Genomic DNA, 26,519 nt, shown 5'->3' with positions numbered 1-26,519 from the left:
TACCTAAACCCTGCACCCACATTTTTAAAACATTTTTATTTCATTTTATTGTAATGAGAATGAGAAATACAGAGAGAAAGACACAGAGAGAAAAAGACAAGAGTACTGCTCAGCTCAGGTTTATGGTGGTGCCGGAGATTGAACCTGGAGCCTTGGAGACTCACACAGGAAAATCTTCTGCATAAACATTAGGCTGTCTCTCAGCATTATTTAGTGAATAGCAGGGGACAGAATTAAGAACCAAGTCATTTTGACTTCTTTATATCTATTTGAAATGAAAATAATTTTATTTTTTATTTTTTAAAATATTTTTATTTTATTTATTTATTCCCTTTTGTTGCCCTTGTTGTAGTTATTATTATTGTTGTCATTGTTGGATAGGACAGAGAGAAATGGAGAGAGGAGGGGAAGACAGAGAGGGGGAGAGAAAGATAGACACCTGCAGACCTGCTCCACCACCTGTGAAGCGACTCCCCTGCAGGTGGGAAGCCGGGGTTTGAACCGGGATCCTTATGCAGGTCCTTGTGCTTTGCGCCACCTGTGCTTAACCCACTGCACTACAGCCCGACTATCATGAAAATAATTTTAAATAAGTATGTACATACTGTTTCATGAATACAGATCGCAATGAACCATGTTTCCCTGACTTATTTTTGTTGATAGTCATGGGTAATTATTTTCAAGTAATTTTGAACTTAAAATGACAGTATCTGGAATGATGCATATATATCTTATAACACATAGAAATTGTGAGGATAAATAGAGGACAATCTTAAATATAGAGCAGAAAATAAAAACGGTCTAAAGAGATACTACTTATGGTGAGGTTTAGTTATGAGGCTAAACAGGCTATTAAGTACAAAAATTACTTAATTGGGTGTAGTTCCTATGGATAATTACATTCGAGGTAATACTTACAAAGGATGGAAGTCATTTGTGGAACTTGGGAAAGCTAAAGTTAGCTAGTTGTAGATATGGGAGGAAATGTTTACGGTAACTATTAGAGTTACAGAAATAAGAGGAAGTACAACTGGAAATTATATACTAAAGGACAGTCTAGACATTATGGTTGGGTCAGATACTAAAAATGCAATATTAATGAAAATGAATTTGTAGTCCAGAGAACAGTTTCCTTTAAGAAAATAAGAAATGCTACTTTCTTAGCCACTTATCTTTCATTGGACACCTGGGTTGCTTCTTAGTTTGAGCTATTATAAATTGTGCTGCTTTGAATATAGGTGTACATAGATCTCTTTAGATGGGTGCATTTATTTCCTTAGGATATTTTCCCAGGAGACCAATTGCCAGGTCATAAGGTCGATCCATTTTCAGCCTTCTGAGAGTTGTTCAGACTGTTTTCCACAGGGATTGAACCAACTTGCATTCCCACCAGCAGTGTAAAAGAGTTCTTTTATACTTACAGCCTCTTCAACATTTGTTGTCGTTATCCTTTCTAATGCATAATATTCTCACAAGAGTCAAGTGGTATCTCATCATTGCCTTAATTTGTATTTCTCTGATAGTGACATTGAGTGTTTCTTCATGTCATTTGACTATTTGGATCTCTTGGTAACGATTCTATTCATATCATCTTTTTTTTAATATTTATTTTATTTATTTATTCCCTTTTGTTGCCCTTGTTGTTTTATTGTTGTAGTTATTATTGTTGTTGTTGTTGTTGGATAGGACAGAGAGAAATGGAGAGAGGAGGGGAAGACAGAGAGGAGGAGAGAAAGATAGACACCTGCAGACCTGCTTCACCGCCTGTGAAGGGACTCCCCTGCAGGTGGGGGAGCCGGGGTTCGAACCGGGATCCTTATGCCCATCCTTGTGCTTTGCGCCACCTGCGCTTAACCCGCTGCGCTACAGCCCGACTCCCTCATATCATCTTTTATGGATGGAGTTGAAGTTGTTTGTTTTGATGAGTTTGGTGAGCTCTCTCTCTTTCTCTCTCTATAGCTTTTTGTCTTATGTATGTCATGTAAAAGTTTTTCCCCATTCTTTGAAAATAATAAAAGGTAAACGGTGATTGGGTCAGTGACTCAGCAGGTCAAATGCATGACTTGCAGATCTATTATCTTTTTTTTTTTTTTTTTTTTGCCACCACCAGACTTAGAGGTAAGGCTTAATACCAGCACCAGAAATCCATTGTTCCTAGTGGCTATTTTTCTTTTTTCTTTTTATCCTTCTATTTTATTTGCTAGTTTAGAGAAAAGTTGAGAGCAGGAGAGATAGTTATGGATAAAGATGAACACTACCAGCACTTCTTCACCACTCATGGAAGGATCACCCCTGCCAGTAGGGAGCAGGGGCTTGAACATATGTACTTCTGCATGGTAATGTGCCCTCAATGGAGTGTGTCACCACGTGGATGCCCTTGTAGACTTTTGACCCCAGATTCTATCCCTGATACTGATATCTCTTTTTGACTCTCTGATTAAATAAATACATAAGTAAATATTTGAAAACAAATTAAGCTATTTGTTTTTTGAAACATGTACAGCTTGCTTTCCTACACATAATCTCATTCATCCTTAAACTGATCACTTTCATCATCAAATCACTTGATGTATGTCACATAAAATTCTGTGTGCTAGCCATTAAGGATTACTGAATAAAATACCAAATTCTTTAATTTCAAGAAGGTCAGTGTCTACTTTTCTTGAGAAAATTATATACAGAAAACCAGGGGGTTTGTTCTGCATTTGTGTTGATATAAACAAGGAATACAGGATAATTTGGATTACCACTTGTACTCCTACTTGTAGAGGCCTTATGACACTGTGAATCTCAGTGTTTATTTCAAGAGCTATCTCCCTATTTCCTCAGTTTACAAGGTTCCTTACTAACTTAGCTATACTTGGCAAATAGGACACATATTCTCGGTCAAAACTGACTCCTCATTGCACACAGAGAGGCTTCCACATTCACCAGATGTTCACAATACTTGGTAGGGAAAAAAGTCCATGTCCATAAAAACATAATACATATTAGCCAGTTTCCTACCATGAAACATTAGGAAAGATCATTTCCTTCATTTTTGAGTGTCTACTTAATTTGAGAACTGTAGGAGAGAAAGAGGTCATTTTAAGTTAGATCTTGACTATAGAGAGTAAATGAAAGACGGTGTAGGGAATGTACTGTGGTAGAAGAATGTTGAGATTTTTGTTGTTTCTAGCTAAATAGCTATGAGCATGTGACAGAACAATTGACTTTGAGATTTTTTTCAAACTAGGTCACTCCTGACTTACTGCTTGCACAACACTCACACTGTGAGAAAGATAGAACTGCATCAGGCATGATAATACCCTTGGAAGCCTGTGAATATTTTAGAAGGCATTACAGGAAAGTGGAGACCACTAACCAAATATATGTCTTGAAACTACTTTTGTCAAAGAGTTCTTAGTGACACTGTGAAATCATTGAAGGTAGAGACCAACCATGTATTACTTAACTTTATATTCCTCCAAATACCTAGGAGATTAAATTTTTATAGCCATCACTTCTTACTTATCTATTGAAATGAACTGGAGTATTTGTAGATAAGATAATAAAATCTATGAAATTCAAAATGGAAATCATAATTTACAGAAGTCTACTCACAAGGTACTGGCAAAACAAGAGTGGAAATGATAAATTGTAGTTTATGGCAGTACATTTGAACACTACTGAGTTGCAAAAACATTGCTTTACGTTATGCTAAATTACAGCTTCACAGAACAATTTTAAAGGGAAGTTCAGTTAGTAAGTCACAGAAGACAGATAGGTTTAGATCAAGAAAACAGGAAGACTGGTAGTAATAGAAAGTTCCCTGTGGATTTGGCAAAGAAATTTTGAGGAAAGGGGAAAAAAAGACTGAGCACCTTCTTTGAGTCAATAGATGAGCAAAGACATTTTTACAAAACTCTGATGTGTTATTATCATATTTTGGTTGAGTGTTGGCAAACTTTATTAAATGTATATGCACCATGTGTAAGGATCTGGATTCTAACATCCACTTCACACCTGCAGGGGGGACACTTTGCAAGCAGTGAAGCAGGTCTAAAGATGTCTATCTTTTATATTCTCCCTCTCCATCTCCCATCCATTCTCAATTTCTCTTTGTCTTGCCAAATAAAAATAGAAAGAAAAAAGAAAGATAAAATATTATCATATTGTTCTGATTTCCAAGAAACTCTGCTAAAGGTATACGTTCTGTACATTACATGAAACGGTATGGGAAACTTCCTTCTTTAATTTTATGCCATATTAGTAAATGAAGAGAAATTACTTCATAAATATGAAAATATTTTCAATGGATGAGTTAGCAGTAGAAGGTTTCAATGAGGAAGAAGTGCCTAAACTGGCAAAACCAACCGGCTAGGATCAGTTCAGAAAGCCAATAGTGAAAGAGTGAGGAAAGATGGTGTGTGGGATTCATCACAAGTAGAATAGGTAGCTTATAAGAGGAACAAAATGAGGCCACAGAACTGTGAACTATATAGCTTAAAAAAAAGTTTAGATGAAATACTGGTACATGTGTAAGACAACCCCCCCCAAAAAGAAAAACAAACAAACAAAAAATACCACTGAATTTCAGAAACTAATCTAAAGACGTTCAGGGTTTAAAACTCAGAACATGACTTCTGACTTTCCATGTAAGTGATACTAGTTCTCTTTGTCTTTTAATCATCATAATTTTCAGAAAAAGTTTAAAGAGGAAGTAATGTCGTATGTATTGATTTGTTGGAAAAATCATAATATAGTTTTCTCTGTTTTTCTATGCAAAAATCATAATGACTTCTCTGACAAGCCAATATTATGATATTGCTAACTATAAGAAATAGCTTAAAGTTGCTTTATTTTTCTAATTCCCGTAAATAGTCTTCCTGTAAATATTAGAAAATTAATGTCAATGTATTAAGCAAATTAAATGTAAGTTTTCAATGTTCAACTCTACCTTTCTGTGTTTCTTGAATTCACTCCCTTTCCTCTTCTAGGGTTTGCAGAAAAGAGGAAGGATTCTATATACAAAACAGTTCAAGATACAATCCAAAACTCAAGCAAAAATTGTCAATCACCCTCTAATTAGCATTGTCCAAACATTATTTGCACAGGGATATAACCACCGAAATTCTTTCCTCTTACTGTGTTGACTCTCATTTGATATTACTTTTAAAATTAAAGTACAAATTATGTTCATACTCTTTACTTCTCCCCTCTCTTCCTTGCCTCTTTGAGAGGTCCCCTCTCTTTCTTGCCTCTTTGAGAGGGTTAAGGAAATAAAGGAGAAATCTGAACTGTAGGACATTGATTTATTATTTGATTCTGCTTTATTTCAAAATGTATTTATGATGACTTACAAAGACACATTTAATTAATGCCACAAGAGAGAATAAATTGAAAAATAAAAGTAAAATTAGTAAATTTGCTTTAAGTTCTTGAGAATCAAACAAATGCTAATGAGCACAATGGTGTGCCTTACCAGATGTTACTCTCTCCAAGGAAATGAAAGTAAATTATAAGATATTATTTCCACTTTTAAATAATAGCATTAATGGGGAAAGGCAAGACAGGCCATGTGTGCAAAGGCAGTATGAAAAAGTGGTTACAATCTTTGGCTCTGGGGTTAAAATATTGGTTTTAAATCTCCTCCACTTACAATATATGTGGCTTTAGCTAGGATGTTTATCTTTGTTCTGCTCTGTTAGTTTATTTGTGAAGTGAGGCTAATAATACCTTACTTGCTGGTTTTCTAGAAGATTAACACAGGCAGAATATATTACACATTTAGATTATTTTTGTTGTAGTACTTATATGAAGTGGAACACTAGTAAGTGTTTAAATCCCTATGGATATATGCAAATAGATTTAGAGAAAAGAGAGTAGTTAGCACGCACATAGGCATGTTAGGGCATGGTATAGGTGACAGGAGCTAGATCTCTAAGTGTGAGAGTTTATGTGGTCAAAAGAAGAAAGGAAGGCAGGCTAGTCAAATTGGCAATAAAAATAGAATATAATGAAAGAGAAGTAAAGTAGCCTTTGTGGTCAAAGGAAATTAACCACTCAAGAGAATCCTTAAAGTGCTTCAGAAAATCAGTAATGTGACATGAATCTGATCAGCAGTCTGTATTATAGCATTATATTTTCATTTTCTGAAGCCATAAATAATTATTATGGGATTATTTTAGGTTTTGTTCTTGGAGTCACAGCTTGCAGACAGCCAACAAGACTTATCAAAGTGAATGACAGCTATGATAAAGTCACAGCTATACTTCATTTTACTTTTTGAATATTTTTAAAATAACTTTTCAAATGTATTGGGCAGGTCAATAGTTTACAATATAGTTGTTGATGCATATTTATGTAAATATGCAAGGCTTTTTTAAGCCTCCTCTCATCAACTCCCTCCCCAGAGTCTTTTCTTTAGCTTTGGTGCAGTAAACTCTGCCCAAACAAGATTTTCTTTGTGTTCATTCGCCTTTTCTGGCCTTGTTTCTTAAGTTCCACCTATAAGTGAGATCATCTGACATTGGCCCTTCTCTATTTGGATTATCTCATTTAACATAATGCCTTCCAGTTCCATTCAAGATGAAGTAAAATAAATACAAATGAGTTGTTTTTAATACCTGATATATATATATATATATATATATATATATATCATCACTTTGTTAGCCACTTATTCATCTGATTTGCTTCCAAGATCAGACTATTATAAATTCTCCTGTTATGAATATAGGTGTACATAGATCTTTTCAGGTGGGTATATTTCTTTCCTTTGGACATGTCCCTCCAAAATATGAAATGATTCATGAATTCATATATCATCAAGGATGATAATAATATTCTCTTTTTTATATTTGTTTATTTACTTTCTCTTTTGTTACCCTTGTTATTTTATTGTTGTTGTCGTTATTACTGTTGTTATCGATGCCATAATTGTTGGATATCACAGAGAGAAATGGAGAGAGGAGGGGAAGACAGAGATGGGGAGAGAAAGACAGAATCTGCAGACCTGCTTCGCCACCTGTGAAGCGACTCCCCTGCAGATGGGGAACAGGGGGCTTGGGATCCTTCTGCTGGTCCTGACACTTCCCACCAAGTGCACTTAACCCACTGTGCTACTGCTCGATTCCCCTAATATTCTCCGTATCATGCCAAATTTAATAAATATGATGCTGAAGTGAGCACTACAGTATTAAGTAAGTTATTGCTTATTGAGGGAGAGAACTGTAGCATCATTTTGACACATGCTTTTGTGGATGGAACATGTTACCTCATCACATAAATCTTGTGTTTTACCACTGAACTACCCTCCAAACCACTGAGTTGAAGATTTTTAAAGCCTTCCACGATTAAATTTTAAATTATACTATTGGTATACACTGTTATTTACATTGGTACCCATAGGTATTTTCTTCAGTCATCATAAAGTAGCTGGATGAATCTTTGAATACCTGGTAAGAATCACTACAGTTATAGCACTTCTGCTCTAAATTGGTATAGCTGCCATTCCTAGCACCACAAATTGCACCAATCAGTAATAGATACAGGAGTACTTTTGGTGATATGGAAGAAGAGAACTTGAAAAACAATTTGTTTCCAATAAGATTTTCTCAAGTGAATAGGAGGTCTCTTTTAAATGGAGTGAGCATTATTCTGTATTCTGTTTTACTATTTTCTTGTCTGGTTACTCTAGTAGACTTAATTTTATAAGCCTTAAAACTTAATTCCATATAGTTTGTAATCAATTAAATATTTTATCAAAATATATGAGCAGACAAACTTTAATAGGAGTAAATCACTTTTCAATTGAGAGAGTTATATACAAATTGCTTACAAACATATGAAATAATGCTCATGTCACTTATCACTAGAGTAATATAAATTAACCCACAACAAGACACCATGTCACACTCATGAAAATGGTATACATAAAGCAAACCAGGAAGTGACAAGTGGTGGGAAGGATGTGGAGTAAAAACAATTCTGTTACAACTTGGGTAGTAATACAAACTGGTGCAGCCTCTTTGAAAAACAGTATGAAAACCCCTTTCATAAAATGGAAATATTATAGGATCCTGCAATACTACTCCTAAGTATGTATGCAAAGAACATGCTAACACTTGTTCAGAGGGACATAGATATTCCTGCCTTTGTAGTCGCTCTCTTCTAGATAGGCAAGGAATAGAAGTAGCCTAAATACGTATCCACAGACAATCAAATGAAAAAGTTATGGAACATCTACTCAGTGATATACTACTCTTCAATTACAAAAGATAATATTGTGGGGAGTCAGGCAGTAGAGCAGCTGGTTAAACGCACGTGGTGCAAAGTGCAAGGACTGGTGTAAGGGTCCCGGTTCAAGCCCCTGGCTTCCCATCTGTAGAGGCGTTGCTTCACAAGTGGTGAGGCAGGTCTGCAGGTGTCTATCTTTCTCTCCCTCTCTCTGTCTTCCCCTCCTCCATTTCTCTCTGTCCTATACAACAACAACAACAACAATAATAACTCCAACAATAAAAATGCAAGGGCAACAAAAGGGAATAAATAAATATTAAAAATATGATATTGTGTCCTTCAAGACAAAATGCAAGAAACTGGAGATTATTATGCCTAGTGAAGTAAGGAAATGAAAGACAACTATAAAATGTAGATAATAGAGAATTGAAATATAAATTGGTAAAAGAAAAAAATTCTTATTAAAATGAAGTGAAAATTATTGTGACTAGAATGGAAGAATGTCAGAAAACTTGTGGTGGGTGTGCTCTATAACTGTAAGCCTGTAGTATTATAATGTTGTAAACTTCTATCAAATCACTGAAAGTAAACAAGAAAAAAAAATTTCACTGGTAATATAGTTACTTCAGTGCATTTCCAATTCTTCCTCTTGATCTTTATAACATCATTGCTTTTCATTTCAGTAAATCATGTCATTATCACTAAAAAATTATCAAGGCATGTGCATTTAATTTTGAACTATTAGCTCAATCCACATTAATTATCCTCAACTATATTTATAATCAATCATATACCCCCACACATAGTGAATATATTCTTACTTAAATTCTTCCAACATTTCAAATTGCTGAGTATGACTTAGATTTACTCTCTACTAGTGTAGAGTTAGTATCCACAGGCTTTGTATTTTCCCATAGGGAACTTGAACAAATTCCTTTGTGGAGCTTAGATATGGTAAGTACTGGGTCAAGGAAAGCAGGGCCATAAGCCAATATCTTCAGAGCCAACATAAGCATCCAGGGGCCAGTTGGGACAGAGAGAAACTAGGGTTCAAGGCAATGTAGGGTTCATAGACAGGAAACTCAGTCTGTAGTAAATAGTCAGTGACTAGGAAGATACACAAAATTGTGATTGCAGGCAGAGTAAGCAGAAAGACTCAAGAACCTTAGAATTAAATTTAAAATAAATTCTCATCCTCTTTCATTTTACAAAGAGAAAAAATGCCTAATATTTCAGCACTTATATTTCAAGTATATCCATTTTTCCTACCTGGAGCATCATAATACTATTCTAGATGAGCTACTTTAAATATAAGAATGACAAATGTAAAAGTAGTCTGTAAAAAATATCTTAGCCGACCTTTTATTTTTTAGAAGATACTGAACCTTTTTGAGAGATTGAACTTGCCAAAAATCATAGGAAATTAAAGTGAGGAGTATGATTACAGTTCATGTCTTGACCACAGTACTCTTTCTACATTACATTTTTACCTTGCCTATACTTAGTGCCCTTAAATGGGAAACTAATTGTGAAAACTAATATACTTGGGAGCTAGACATGATGTATAGTCATAGTAGGCACTCTATTTAATCATCAAAGATGAAAATCACTAAGAGCTTCTATTAGGATTGAGGCTACTAGACAAAACAGTAACTGTAGCCCTAAACAGCTCATTCTCCAATTAACATTGTACCATGTAACCCAGTGAATTTATTCTTGATCAAATAAGTCTTTTCATTCAACCACAAAATAGTCCTCTGTCTCATCATTGACATTTGCTGCTATAGTACATGTCTGTAGAGTGAACATGGCAACCTCAGTTCTACTGCAAATATTTGAGAATCTACTTCACACAGTCTGTACATTCTTATAAAAGATTTATTTTTATAAAGTTTGAACATTGTATTTATTTATTTATTTATTTATTTATTTATTTATTTATTTAAACCAGAGCACTGATCAGCTCTGGCTTTGGTGGTGCAGGGGATTGAACCTGGAACTTCTGAGCCTCAGGTATGAGAGTCTGTTTGCATAACTGTTACGTTATCTACCCCCACCCAAAAGACTTCTTAAAATATGCTTCACAACTGAAAGTTACATGAGCATCTAGTTTAAGAGACTTATAGCAATTTAAGTACAAATAAGCAGAAGAGGGCCAGGTGCTGATACACCTGGCTGAGCTCACATGTTATAATGCTCAAGGACCCAGGTTCAAGCCCCCAGTCCCTACCTGAAAGGAGGAAAGCTTTGCAAGTGTTGAAGCAGGGCTGTAGGTATTTATTTCTCTCTGCCTCTCTTATCAACCCCTTCCTTCTCAATTTCTGGCTGTCTATATCCAATAGATAAATAGATATAATTTAAAAAACAAATAAGCAAAATATGCATGTCCTAATTATGGGTTCCTTTCTGAAGAAATAAACATACTCAAAGTTAAAACTAAAAACTTTAGTGCATAAAGCACAGCAGGAAGATGAATGGCTTTTGCATTGGCATCACAACTATGCACTTCTTTTTTCACGTAGTCCTATAAAGGTCAAATCTAAGTGTAGGTTCAGGAAAGAAAAGAGAAACACCATTTGCCTTAGCCGAAACTGGAATAGAGATTCTACTTTTAACCACTTGGAGGAAAATAAAATTAACTTGATCATTTAAGCCTAAGGAACACTATTTATAGATTTCTGTGGTAGAACTTCAGATACCTAGTTATATGAAAGACTGAACTGATATGGTTATCACTCATCTCTTATTTAAATAAAGTGAAATGCTGGTTAAAATGAAACAAATAGTATAGATCTTTAAACCAGCTTGAAAGGACATGTACCTCTAGGATTCAAAGAAGAACACAAGCATAGAAGCTGAAGCTAAATATTTCTCCAGATATCAGAACCATATATGGATCTTAAGAGTCTAAGGACTTGTTTCATAAAAACACATATCTGCATAAAATATAAAGCTATAACTTAGAAACCAACATAACTCTGAGGGCGGAGGGGATGGTACAAGATGAAGGGACATTGGGATCCTAGTTGGTCTCCTAGGCACTAGTCAAGGGAAGACCAGAGGTTGTGCCTATGTGTGAAAAACTATAAACCAACCCCTCTGATAAAAAAAAAAAAGTAGAAATCTAAATTGCAAATGAAGCCTGACCTGGGAAACAGGAAATATAAAACTCTTCTCATTGCTCAAGGAAGTTCGTTTATTTCTCAGGACCATGAATAAAAAGAGATACTCAAAAGAAATCAGAATTCTAAATTTATACCAAGCACGAATGTAGCTTTCAAATTCACACAACGTGCATGTGATATATGATAGATACAGCTCTCCCCAAGCAAAGAGATTAACAGAAAAGCTGCTTCCAAATTATTGAAACTTGTAATAATTATCAGAGGTAAACTTGCAACTACTCTGAGGAAATGTCTTCATAGTGCTTGACACCCACAATTCTCACAGGAATCAGTCCCTGCTCTAGATTAAACACAGTAATCAAACTACAAACCCCATAAGAAAAATAAACACCATGAGGGTGTTGCCATTCAAATGAATAGAAAAAAGAAGTTATATGTCAAGAAAAAAGAGAGATTGATTTAAAAACGTTTGTTGAAAATTGTATAAAGAGTAAAACAAAGAATAAAGAAAGACTGTATGGCAAGAATAGTGCAACGATGATTATATATGTCATTTATGAAATCCGTGAACTGTCAAAGATGGGTGGGTCAGAGATAAGAATGAGAGTAGAGGAATGTTGAGATAGAGAAAAAAAAATGAATGTCAAATTGTCACTCTTGAGGAATTCTTAGAATGTCCCCATACAAAGAGAGGTTAGGATATGTAGATAAAATCAGATAGAGTTAAGTGAACTATCTTTCTAATCCTTGGATTGCCTGTAGACTGATGCAGAAGCTAGTTATTCAGTGACTATGCTGATAAACTCAGCTTAAAAAAAGCAAAGAAGGGAGTATGGCTGTAGTGCAGTGGGCTAAGCGCAGGTGGCGCAAAGCACAAGGACCAGCATAAGGATCCTGGGGTTCGAACCCCGGCTCCCCACCTGCAGGGGAGTCGCTTCACAGGCAGTGAAGCAGGTCTGCAGGTGTCTATCTTTCTCTCCTCCTCTCTGTCTTCCCCTCCTCTCTCCATTTCTCTCTGTCCTATCCAACAATGACAACATCAATAATAACTACAACAATAAAACAACAAGGGCAACAAAAGGGAATAAATAAATATTAAAAAATTTAAAAAAAGCAAAGATTCAAATTTCTTTTTTAAATTTATTTTTAAGGTTTTACTATATTTTTATTTTATTTTATTTATAAAAAAGGAAACACTGACAAAACCACAGGATAAGAGGGGTACAACTCCACAAAATTTTTTCTTTTTATTTTATTAGTAGCTGAATAACAAAATTATAAGATAACATGAATATATTTCTGCACCATTCCCACCATGAATTCTGTATCCCCATTCTTTCCATTGGAAGGTACAACAGTACAAGAATGAGTTATCGTAAAACAAGTACAGAACTTACATCATATTTAGTGTATCTTGTGAGTTGTCCTTAACCTCTTTTTCCAGATGCAAACTTCATTATGGTATTGATTTATTATTATTTTACTAGAAAGAGCTTTATAAGATTTAGTTTACATATAACACGAGTTTGTCCATGTAATTGTACAATGGCATTCAGTAAAGTTCCACACTTGCACATTTTTAAAACTCTCCCATCACTTCTCAGGTGTATCTTCCTTGAGATTTCAGTCAATCCTTGACCCCAACTTTAAGTAATTACTGACCTACTTTGTTTTTAATAGTAAGATATTTTCTAGAAATTTTATATAACTGAATCATACAGTATTTGTATGACATCTTTCCCTAAATATAATGGTTTTGAGGTGTCTATGTACTGAAACATTTATCTAATAATAACCACCCATAAGTTGATAGAAAGTTGCAAACTCATTTTATTGTGGAACCCTGGCTTCAAGCATGAGAAATTTCACTTCTCTGGACCAGTTTTTCTTTTTCTTTTTCTTTTTTTTTCAGAGAGATTAAGGGAGAATGGGAATGTACTAGCATCTCCTATATGGTATAGGAACTGAAACCTGGGTTGCACACATGGTGAAGCACCTTATCTCCCTAATGACCTGCTTCTGTCTTCAAAATTTGTATGTTTGGGGAGTCAGAGTCAATGAAACTGATCTGAGTATTTGTACACAGGTCTTTGTATGAAGATATGCTTTCACGGAGAATGAATCAATCACATGGCAAATGCATGGTTATCTTTTTAATAAGTTATCAATTAACTTGCTCAGATTTTATATACATATAATCATGAAGCATATACTGTTTTGTCTTATTTCATTCACTTAGCATAATCATTTTTAATATCAATAACATCTACATTATGGTATATAGCACTATTTAATTCTTTTAATTAATTCATATCTAGTTAATATTTATTTGTATGGCTATATCACAATTTAATCCTTCCTCTAATAATGGACATTTGAACTGTTTTCATTTTGAAGACTTTACAAATGTAGTTCTTATGAACACTCAAATACAAGTATTTTTGTGAACATAGATTTCTGCCAAGTAGATATAATTAAAGTGACAGGTAAATTATTAATATTCTGCTTGAACCTGAAGAGTTAAAACTAAAAGTATTTCCTCTTGAATAGAATATAAATCTAAGAAACTCAAAAACTTTTTAATTTTCAAGGTTTTCAGCTTATTGTACAGCCCTTTAGATAAAACTGTAAGCTGTCCCTTACTCGTAGTATATATAGCAGTGTAGGAGTGACTGAAAAATGGGGGGGGGGGCAGAAAAAATAGCTCATCTGGATAGTGTGTCTGCTTTGTCATGCTTGAGATCTATATCCAGATTTAAGCCTAAGTCCCACTATACCACCATACTGCAAGAAACTAGTGCTGTTGTGCTTTTCAATTTCTCCCTCTTTGTCTCTATCTCTCTCTCAGTCAAAAAACAAAGACACTTGGAGTAGTGAGAAGAAAAGCTTCAGTGATATATATATGGAGAGAGATGCAGGTATAGACATAAAGATTTGAAATAATATGCCTGGATGCAAAACAATATAGTTTCAAATATACAGATGGCAAATAAAAGTTTACATGTGTACATAAGACGGATTGTAGAAATTCATGAAGATATTCTGTTTCAGGTTATTTGCCCAAATCAATGCATGTGTTCCCTCCGGTGACCTCGGGAGAAGATGGTACCTACATGTTGGCACATATTGAGTCTTCCTGTCCTTTACAAAAACTGATCATTTGAGGTCGATACTCAAAGTACTTTGTATAATAGTTGGATGGCTTTTCTGTTTTGGCCAGTAACAGAAAGCCTCAGGATATTTATTCAACAGTTGTATCAAGTAGACTACGGAAATAGCTGTCTCTTGAATTTATTGAATAAGAACCTGTCTGATGTGAGAGTAAAAATATTTCCAGGAAGAATTGCTGAGATAGCCAGTGTCCAATATATAGTGCCAACAAAAGGACATATGCTGTCATTTTCAATAGAATACACTGAGGAGATTATTTTTACACATTGCTCATATTTATATAGTTGTCTTTCTCCACTGACATTAAGACAGGCCTTAAAATCCATATGTTCTAAATCAATAAAAGATTTTTTTGATATGTCCTTTCAACAGAACCAAAAAGGAATGACAAAGAGAATTTTTATCTATGAGTGTATACTAGTAGTTTTAGTGACTGAGATTACTTAAAATAATGTTTATCAGAACCTCTGTATTTTTTTGCCATCTGGTTTGACATCCCTAATACCTTCTATTCCATGGGAATCAAATAAATTAAGACACTGAAAAGGTACTGTGTACATGTTTAGGAACACAGAGCCTGCTTGGTTTAATACACCTATCCTGGAGTTCAGACAATAATTATAGAGCATTGAAAAACTTTTTATTACTTCATAGGAATTCATAGGTAATAGGTATGAAATTGACAGATGCAACTGAACCTATTTCATTAACATCAATCTATGCTTGAAATTTGACTTATTGAATGTGTGATGTCTCAGAAGGAAAATGATTCCATGGTAAATTTGGATGGAGACTTTGAGTCCACTAAGCACTTTTGCAAATAAACTCTTTTCTACCAGAAGCCAAAACTGAGCAGGGATCTGTGTGTGTGTGTGTGTGTGTGTGTGTGTGTGTGTGTGTGTCTGTGTGTGTGTCTCTGTGTGTGTCTGTGTGTGTACATGTGTACTTATATGTCTTATATATCTTATACATTTATATCTTTCATTTTTGAGTACCACTAACTTTAAATGCAAATTCAAGTTATCAGTAACTATTACTTTAAAAAAAAACATAAGGGCATTCTTTCTATTTGATACAGAAGTCACTAGAATTGAGTCAGTAGAAATAAGCAATTATAAAAGCTTTCTTTATATTTTTGATAAAATCTTTAATCTTAAAAAAATAAGAGACTTCACAACCATTTAAACTTTTTCTCATTTACAGTGATAATTTACTGAAAAAAAGAGTTGAAAATGGGTCACCTCTGAGTTGGCATTTGGTTGTTAAATGGTGCTTTTCTGTATTACAGTGATAACCAGGAACCATTTGCTCATTTATTTTTCTCTCTCATTTTCAGGTAAGCCTCTGAACATTCCTTGCAAAGCATTTTTTGGATTCAGTGGAGAGTCCGGACCAATGATCTACTGGATGAAAGGAGAGAAGTTTATTGAAGAGCTGGCAGGTCACATTAAAGAAGGTGAAATAAGGTACAGTACCTCAACTGCTTATTTTCCTTTGTTGTGTTTGCAGTAAAGCAATCCCAGAAGAGCTTCTGCCTAGGTTTAATGCTATTTCAAGTCATTCTATTTCCTAAAATCTGTTCTGATGGAGAAAATATAAACTGGTAGCCTTAGTAATGCAAATGTATAAGCTTGTAATATAAAGACGTATTAACAGATTCTAAGAATATACCTTCGGGTATAATGATACTCTCCACCCTAACAATCTATGTTGCATAAGTAAATCCCTTTAAGGAATTCCAAAACTTAAAGCAAGTTTTCCTACCTAGTCAGAGGAATGATCCAAACTTTGTAGGTGACACCTTAAAAAAACTGAACAAATGTTCACTTAGTCCTTGGAAACAATTAGCTTTCACGTGGCATAGGTATAAATCCACAAGAATAGTGACAAGTCGTTGCTTGCCAAAATAACTGTTGACTCTTGGTGAATAGTGTTTATTTTTTCCCAGTAACAATGTTCAATCTAAAGTGAGAAATCTTTCAGGATAGCACCTACCTACTAGGCCTTTTGTTCTCCTATTACACAAACACCTCCCTGGGATATAGACAACCATTGCTGTTCTAATCATATGTAGCTCCTTCTTCCTTGTACAAGTAAAGCACAAGTTTCCTTGGAATCCAGGACTCCTGCTCCTCTTCATAGCCCTGACCTTTGTATCACTATAAGCCACTTTGTACTTCCTATATTTTCATAAAAATGAAATCATGTGGTATATGCCAATTACTGTCTAGATTATTTTATATGGTATATAGATTTTCCTTTTCTTTCTCTCTTTTTTTTGACAAAGGTTAAAACATCATTTATTTAAAGTGGAGCTAATTAAAGTTTTTAAATTTGCATTAAAAACTACGGTTTTGTTAATGTCTCCTTTCTTAAATTAAAAAAAAAATCATTCTTTCCTGTGCTGAATATGAATAGACATGGGCCCCAGGTTAGATTGATGGGGTTTACAGTTAACAGTATTTATATACTTTTCCCATACTTGGGAGCTACTCTCTGCCTTGATGCAGCTTTCCTTTTCTAATGTCACCAAGGTTATCACTGTGGCTCCGTGACAGGTATCACTGTGGCTTGGTACCTTCATGACAAATCCACCACTCCTGGTGACTATATTTTCCTTTTTTGTTTGTTTTTTTGTTTTGTTGTTGATAGAGAAAATGAGAGGTAATTGGAAAACAGAGAGGCAGAGCAGAGAAAAAGAGAGAAACCTGCAACACCATTGCACTGCTTATAAAGCACCCCCTACAACCCCCTGCAGATTGGTAGTGGGAGCTTTATCCCAGGTCCTAGCACATAGTAACATGTTTGCTCAGCTGGGTGTACCACTGTTCAGCACTTTATTCCTTTACTATTCCAAGCAGTAGTATTCCCATCATGCAGACCTAAACTGTTTTGCTATCCATTTACTTGTTTATGAAAATGTGCATGTTTATAGTTTGTGAACTATTACATATAAAGCAGCTAAACATGATGTAGCTGAGTTATAAAATAGGTATATATTTAACTTCCAATAATTTATAATCCACATATATGTGAGACTTAATTCCAAAAGACCCTATCTCTTGATACCATCATATTAGGAATTAAGTTTTCAAAATACAAATTTAGTGAAGGGACAACAAGCATTTAGTCCATAGTAGGTGGCATAGACAGTTCTAACATTTACCATACCCAATTCCCCTGTCATTAACAACTTAAGTTGCTATGGTAAATGTATGACTGATAATTATAATCATTAAAATGCATTGGCATGTTATTATTCTGTTTATTTGTTTTGTTATCAGTAGAGAGAAGCAGGTTTAAGACACTGTAGTATTGCTCTATTTGTGGTGTTTCCACTGATTCTGGTACTGTGATGCTTCCATGTATCACTAAGGCTCAAATTCAAGGCCCTGACCCAACAAAGCAAGCACCACAGCAAGTAAGCTATTTCCCAATTCACATTATTGATAACTCACCTCCACACTTCATTCTCATGTCCTTAGTTTCTACTTACTTCCTCCTTTTGTTTCTCCAGGATTATTGAACATTTCCAATAATCTGTTAAATTATTTTCCAAAATGACCATACTATTAAAAATAAGTTAGGGTGGAAGGTAGATAGCATAATGGTTATGCAAACAGACTCTCATGCCTGAGGCTCCAAAGTCCTAGGTTCAATCCTCCACACAACCATAAACCAGAGCTGAACAGTGCTCTGGTACAAAAAGAAAAAAATAATAAATAAGTTAGTTATTGATGCTACTCTCTAGGAGTAAATAATTAAAGAGAAATCCTATATATATCAAATAGTTCAATCTAATCCAGCCTACTATATTAAATGCCTAGTCAAACAAATTGTGTTTCAGTATATAAGCCATTCAAGACTAATAAAACACTATTGGTTATCTGATTGCGCTATAGCTTCTTTCTTTACTTTTTCAAGCCCTCCCTGTAAAACAAATCAAAACTAAAAAAACATAACAAAACAAAAGGTAATATCTACATTTGAAATGGAGTATAGTAGCATGAACTGTGTTTTTGAAATTTTCACAAAATTCACTAGTTAAATAAAGGCATCTTGAGAGAAATGCAAAAACGCAGAAATTCCTAGCCAAAATAAACACTTGGTTGACCATTTTGTGATACTAATTATGTGATCCCTGATCTCTTTGGAGTTTGTGTGGGTGTAGGAATTCCTACAGGCTGTGCCCATTTATGCTAACATAAATTTACTACTTGATTCTGTCTTCTAGACTTTAAAGTCAATGTCTGTTAAAATAAAGCATCAAAGATTTTTTTTAATACAGCATGGAAGATTGGACCATGCCCAGTAGTTTCATAAAATTGCTAATGATACCATTCATTCATCTAAAAGAAGATTTATATTTTTCATTGCACACACAGATTCTCTAACGGGAAAAAAAAAAAACATGATAGAAAGCTATGCTAAGTAGGGGAGTTCTCTCAAAATTATTCTAAAGTACTGTATTTGTATAATATTTTAATTATATTGCAGCTCTTGTGCATACATGTAAAAAGTGCACTGTCTTGTAGATCTGATAATTGAGAATGTAAATAAATTGATCTAAAGCAGTTCACATGTGAGCAAACTGTCACAGAGGTACTGCATCTGGCAGAAGGACTTACCGCACTGCCTAATTTCTCCACTTCCGGAGCAGCATCTTGATTTAGAAGTATTTGTTCCAATTTTTATCTCTTGGTATTGCACCAGTGGAATAGAAGACTCCGAAAAAAACATCTACTTAGGGAAAATTCTTGAACATTTACCAAAGACTTTAAGAAATAATGTCATTCAGACTATACTAAGTGCATCTTCTGCATTGAGAAATTCCTAGCAGCCTGATTAATACATTTGATCAAACCTTGACCAGGGACTGGTTTTGATATATACTTTGTTCCCCATCTGGTTTACTTTGACCACCATGGTTGCTTACATCTCCTGTTCTGCGTCCTTCTGCCTAATTACTTTGACTCTACTCAAGTGTAGATATTCCTCTTTATCTCCACTTGGGAAGAAATGATATATGTCTCCCTAGTTTCTGATGTTACTAAGGCATTGAGCCCTACTGAAATCTGAACCCAAATTAAGTATCCTTTCCCAACTGCCAGTCTCTCCCACACAACTACATCACAGTCTTTCTAGCCCCAGACTATTTATTTGTAGGAAATTTAAGGATTAAGGGACTGTAATGTGTGGAGTAATAATTATGCATGTTTGTTTAATTTTATCTAACACTTGAAATTCATTACAACACCCCTCCCCCACATACACACAAGTTCTACCATGTTGATTCGGGGAAAAAAATCAACCAATTATTTAGAGAAGTCCAAATGGAGACTGTGTTTAGGATAGGACTCAAAAAAATTGTTCCTACATTAAAACTTAATGGGAAGGCTGGCAGTGGCACACTTAAGCACAAATGTTACTATGGGCAAGGAACCAAGCTCAAGCTCCCCAGTTCCTTCACCTGCAAGGGGAAGCTTCACAAGTGGCATAGCAGTAATGCAAATGTCTATAAACTCTATATCCCCTTACCATATCAATTTCTTTCTGTCTCTATTAAATAAATAAATAAATAAATAAATAAATAAGTAAATAAATGAATGAAACTTAGTGGGATCATCCTGTAGTGTGCAATAAAAGAGTTCATAAAAAAGAGTAGCTTTCATATGTGTAGATTCTAGAAAGGTCAATCCCACACCTTCATAGAATTCCCTGTAAATTAATCTTGCCAGAGGCTTACTATTTCTTGTAAAAAAGACTTTCCTAATGAGACATATTTTCTACAGAGCTAATAAAATGTCAGAGAACTTGAGCTAGGTGTAGTAAACAAGAAATAATAGCCTTTAAGTTTGCCTTCACAGTTGCAAATTGCATCTGATTGTCAAAGGAGACCATATGAATATCAGTGTAATTGCTTTACTTCAACAGAGAGTAATTTTTATTGTAAATCCCACTTTACAAATCTTCCTATCAACATTTAATCTGTTTTCCTCAGGCAATATCATAAAACTATTTACAATTTTTTTCTTGACCTTAAAGCATATATTTTTTGGGTGGGACTAACTCCTTAAAATGCAAATAATCTCATTTACTTTCAATATCTGAAAAGCTATAAGTTGAATATAGCCTTTGTTTTAAGTTTTGATTTCTTCACACCTGATACCATTACTTCCTGGCCTTGTGTTCCCATTTCTTTACCTTAACAGCTTGTTTGAAGGAGTAAAATGTTATTTATAAAAGAGGTGATATGATACAGAAATGAAATATATTTTTTCTTAGAATAGAATGAATCTATCTTAAAGACCCAACATATTGATAGCTATCATTAAAAACAAATGTAAGTAACTGTGATGATACAGTCTGTTCCAAAAATATACTTAGAAATAATTGAAATCCAAAGCAGCTTGGTAATAAAAGGCAAAGTAATGAATACAATTGGAGCAATTTAAAACTTTACTTCTCCAGTGCTTTGAAACACCACACCTGCTCTGGCCTTCCTGAAATTGGGATGTGTAGGTTGAATTATGCAGGCTTTTGTTTACTAGGACAGGCTCACTTATTCTGACATTTTTATTAGTTCTGTGGAACACATTCCTCATTAGTAAATTCTTTTAAAATATCAAGTCTCTAGTAAGATTAATGTAAAGGAATTTTTGTAGACATGGAATTGAATTGTCTGACCTTTCTAGAATCCTCACATCCAAATATACTCTTTCATTAACTCTTATCCCATTCTACAAGCTGTTCTCTCACTCCCCTGCCCCACCCACACACAACACTCTTCTTTTCTCCTACTCAAGGAAAAAGTTTTGAACTTTTCCTTTGGCTTTACTGTGTTTCCAATCTCATCATACCTATATGTGAATATAGATTTTGTAAGTCTTGAAGAGGCTATTATTATAGTCATATTATATTCAGGGTTTTAATTATGCATTGGGATGTTTATAAAGTCTACTTAAGATATATTTGATATCACACTCCTTTAATAAGTATATGCTTAATGTTCAATCTCAAATATGGCATATGTATTATGAGTTGGTGCATAGTTTGGTAGAGTTAGATTGAAAAAAACAAAATTCTAAAGCAAGAATGCTCAACTTCTCACAATTTCTCATTGTACTTCACCTTTGGATTATAAAGAGTCAAAAGCTTCTTGAGATGGGAAGGGTGAAAATCAGCTTCTACTGACAAAAAGCAGTCCTCTTATTACCAGACTAGGACAGTCAGATAAAGCCAGCTACAAAGTTAACAGAAAACACTGTTTCTCTCAAGGTCATGTAGCAGTTGTAAAATGCCAAAGTGAGCTCCACCTCTTTTGAGTGATTACTATGTTTCCACCAGTGATGTCTCAAACCTGTTTTGCTGTTTTCATACATTTCTGGGAGACATTCAATTACGAAGCCAAATAGTTTTCTCCTTTCCTGTTCTGCCTTAAACATTCCAACCAGTCCAGATCTTCCCAGGGCTTCCATGGACTTTCCTGTGGATCTTTCAATCTGAATGTTACAAAAGATTATATACCCCTCCTCCCCACTCACACTTCAAGCAGTTACTCACAGTTCCATTTAAAAGCCCCAGCTTCATTGCATTCAGTAAATATATCTTATTTTGTCAAATAATAGGCTTGACTCTTGTCTTTATCTACTAAGGAATTAAGAGGAGAGAGAGAGAGAAGCGAGTAGGTCAGTCAGACTTAAAAAATTACTTTGTTTACCTAAGGGTATTTTTCCATACTACAAATTTTTGGTACTCTTAATCATAAGTTAGCAATGCTTATTCATACTTGGTGTAATGACCTATACAATGTGCATGATACTTAGATAGCAAAAAGGAGGGTTTAGTTTAAGACATTAATCATGAACCAAACTGCAATACGTTATTTTTCTTAAATTCTTTGTTAAAGAAAAAAAATTGTCTGTCATGTGTGCATCTCAAGTTTGAGGCTTTCCCTCACCTTGCTGAGGGATTTTCAATCCTGTGATGTTTTTCTCTGTGTCTCTCTATCTCTGTCTCTGTATTATATCTGAAAAAGCCAGCCTGGTATACTAAAGCCCCAGTAGCAAGAAGTGAAAACTAAAAAGAAAAAAGAGGATCTTAGGAGTTTACATTTAATGTGCTTCCATAGAATATTCTTAACAAATACTTGATATGCATCAATGAATGAGTACATAAAACATGAAATTTAAAAAAGTTTATAAAGTATTAACATTTAGGAAAATTAGGCATTTTGTTTCATTTTGAGTGAAAGTCCATGCTGGATTTTTAAAAGTCCTGGCTTTTTAGAGGTGTGATGGAGAAATGCATACAACTTAACATGCTTAATGTGATTTTCTGGTATATACAAATATTATGAAATTATTACCACAGTCAAGCTGATGAACATACTCATTATCATACATAGTTTCAATTTTGTGTATATGTGTAGTTAAAACATTTGAAACACACCCTCTTAGCAAATTTTGAAAATAGTATAAAATCCTAACTATAGCCACCATATTATATGCTAGGTCTCCAGAAATTATTCAGTTTACAACTGAAAAACTGTGCACTTTGACCAGTATCTGCCCATTTCTTCTATACTCCAGCTCTTAGTAGCCACTAATAAATTTTCTGTCTGTATCAGTCTTTTTGTTTCAAAGATTGCATGCTTAAGAAATATCAAAAAGTATTTCAGTTTACCATTTGATTGTTTAACCTTGAATAATACTCTCCAAGATTATATATATGTGTATAATTTATGAGATAGAGACAGAGAAAAGTCGAGAATGGAAGTGAAAGAAAGGGAGGAAGATTGAATGTAAAACATTAATTCTCCAATAAAGAAGAAAAATCCAAGGGCAACAAAAGGGAAAATAAATATTTAAAAAATACAATATTTTGTACATGTGTAACAGTGTAACATTACTCAGTGTTCTATATAGAAATTCAACTCCTCAACTAGGTCCTCCTCTTTTTATTTTATGCTTTTTTTTTTTTTTGCCTCCAGGGTTATTGCTGGGGGTTGGTGCCTGCACTGCAAATCCACTGTTCTTAGAGGCCATTTTTCTCATTTTGTTGCCCTTGTTGTTATTGTTACCATTGCTGCTGTTGTTGTTGTTGGATAGGACAGAAAGAAATCTACAGAGGAGGGGAAGACAGAGAGCCAAAGGGAGAGATAGATACCTGCAGACCTACTTCATCTCCTATGACGCGACCCCCCCCCCCCGCTGCGCTACCGCCCGGCCCCCTAATTTTTTTTTATCATCCCCTAGGCTTCTCTTCTCAAGAATGACTTTTTCAGTTATATAGTGAAAGACAAAGAGGCAGAGAGAGCAAGAGAGAGAGAGAGAGAGATGCTACAACGCTGAATCTTCAGTGTTCTGGGGGCCAGGATGGAATCTGAGTTGTGCATATGGCAAAGCAGCACACTAACCATTTGAGCTATTTCCTTAGTCCTAAGATTAATTTTTGTTTGTTTTAAATTATTTTAATACTTACTTATTTAATTCTATAAGATAGAGAGCATTTGTGGGGGGGTACACTTATAGCAATGCTTCACCTCTCGTGAAGCTTCCACCCTGCAGATGGGAAGTGGGGCCTCAAATTGGGTCCTTGTGCATGGTAATATGTGCATTAAACCAGATACACCACCACTCTGCCCCATAAGATTAAATTTGATTGAACTCATTTTCTATAAAATGGTGTGTTTCACTGGCTGGGGAGGTGGCTCAGCAGTAGATCACTGTGTGGGGCCCTGGGATGAATCCCTGGCACCATGTGTGATGAAATGGTGTTATAGCTTCTCTGTTTCACCTGGATAGGGATGCCATGGCTAGAGCCCTGGACTTGAAAACATGAGGTCCTGAGTTCAATCCCCAGCATTGCATGTAGCAGATTTCTAGCCCTCTCTATCACTGATATGTATTAAATGAAGTGCATTTGCAGTCTGGGAGGTGGCACAGTAGATAAAGTATTGTACACTCGGGGAGTTGGGCTGTAGCGCAGCGGGTCAAGCGCAGGTGGCGCAAAGCACAAGGACCGGCGTAAGGATCCCGGTTCGAACCCCGGCTCCCCACCTGCAGGGGAGTCGCTTCATAGGCGGTAAAGCAGGTCTGCAGGTGTCTATCTTTCTCTCCTCCTCCCTGTCTTCCCCTCCTCTCTCCATTTCTCTCTATCCTATCCAACAACGACAACAACAATAATAACTACAACAATAAAAACAATAAGGGCAACAAAAGGGAATGAATAAATAAATAAATAAAATAAATATTTAAAAAATATTTTTAAAAAAGTATTGTACTCTCAAGCATAAGGTTCGGAGTTCGATCCCTGGCAGCACATGTACCAGAGTGATGTCTGGCTCTTTCTCTCTCCTATCTTTCTCATTAATAAATAAATAAAATATTTTTTAAAAAAAAGAAAGAAAGGGAGGGAGAAAGAGAGACAACTCCTGCACTGCTTTACCGCTTTGAAGGTTTGCTTCTGCAGGTAGAGTCTAGGAGATTGAATCTGGATCCTTGAACACTGTAATATATGTGCCAAATGGGATGTACCACTGTCCAGGAAATCCCCCAAACCCCTTTTCTTTATGCAGTTCAAAGTAACAAAAATTTCCTTCTCTGCAAAGATTGAGTAATATCACAATTTTTTTTTATAAAAAGGAAACATTGACAAAGCCATAGGATAAGAGGGGTACAATTCCACACAATTCCCACCACCTGATCTCCATATCCCGTCCTCTCCCCTGATAGCTTTCCTATTCTTTAACCCTCTGGTCAAGGTCATTGTGGGATGCAGGAGATGGAAGGTCTGGCTTCTGTAATTGCTTAACCATTGAACATAGGTATTGACAGGTCGATCCATATTCCCAGAAGGCCTCCCTCTTTCCCTAGTTGGGTGAGGCTCTGGGGAAGCTGAACTCCAGGACACATTGGTGGGGTTGTCTGTCCAGGGAAATCTAGTCCTCATCATGCTAGCATCTGGAGCCTGGTGGCTAAAAAGAAAGTTAACATGCAAAGCCAAACAAAACATTGAACACTCATGAACCTAAAGGCTGGAATAGTGCAGATGAAGAGTTGGGGTGTCCTCTATTTTGTAGATAGCTAGTAGGCATATTTTAGTCATATCTCAAAGGGCCTGTGGCTATAATAGTTTTTTTCTTCTTTTTTTTCCCTGAGCCTGAAATCTGATATGCAGATAGGTCCAAGTTATTGTCTGGGAAGAAGATATCATGGCTGGAAAAGGACCAGAAAGCTGGGTCTGGGAAGAAAGTAGCTCCCTAATATGTCTGGTGAGATACTGTCATGGCTGGTAAAAGGACCAGAAAGCTGCATCAGGGAAAAGAGTAGATTCTCTAATATGGAAAAGGGGTATAAATATTGTTGACTGTAAACCCCATGAATTTGATTTGGTCTGGGGTCCATATTCAGCTTAGGAGCCTATGTAACCTCAGCATCCCTGTATATCTGAGCTCACATTCTGTGGTCATGAGTAGGAACATTCCAAGATTCCCCAATAATTGACCCATCTTCCTCAGGTGTAGCATAGAGTATGTTGTTCATACTCCCTTTGGAGGATGGAACATTCTGTATCGTTGTTGATCCAAGTTGAGGGGAAGGTCTTATGGGGGTGCACAAAGGGGGTCTATTTTAAAGTCCTTCCTGATAGAGATGACCAGTAACGATGGAGAGAGGGATTTGAGGTCTAGTCCCATCATGTCAGTTTGGGAATCTCAGGACTTCCTGAATAAGGCCCCAGCTGATGGGGTGGCCTTATAGTAACTAAAGAGTCATCATTAAAGTATGCCAGTCTCTTGCCCTTATTCAGTTTTTGCAGTCCTTGCTTTGCTAAGGTTAGCTTTGGAGTGAGTGAGAGAACTGTAATAGGGAAGTAGGGGAGGAGGGTTTCTAAGTCTAATTAGATACTATTTCATTAGGAACTTTATAGTGACTCACTGCAGACTATTGTGTACTTTCAAATTCAGGTATATATTTTGCCCTAATTTATGGATACATGTGA

At 35.4% G+C, this 26,519-nt stretch overlaps 1 protein-coding gene across 1 annotated transcript in view; it reads left to right on the top strand.

Moving 5' to 3' along the window:
* IL1RAPL2 (interleukin 1 receptor accessory protein like 2) overlaps nt 1-26,519 on the top strand; it is a 781,557-nt gene that overhangs the window by 690,365 nt on the left and 64,673 nt on the right. The window contains exon 5 of the mRNA XM_060182659.1: nt 15,853-15,982. Coding sequence (XP_060038642.1) covers nt 15,853-15,982 — 130 coding nt within the window. The remainder of the gene's footprint in view (nt 1-15,852; nt 15,983-26,519) is intronic.

This window comes from Erinaceus europaeus, chromosome X (assembly GCF_950295315.1).
Source record: "Erinaceus europaeus chromosome X, mEriEur2.1, whole genome shotgun sequence".
Classification (NCBI taxonomy): Eukaryota; Metazoa; Chordata; class Mammalia; order Eulipotyphla; family Erinaceidae; genus Erinaceus; species Erinaceus europaeus.
Note: the sequence above shows the minus strand (reverse complement) of the source record. Positions and strands in the feature narration are given on the sequence as shown.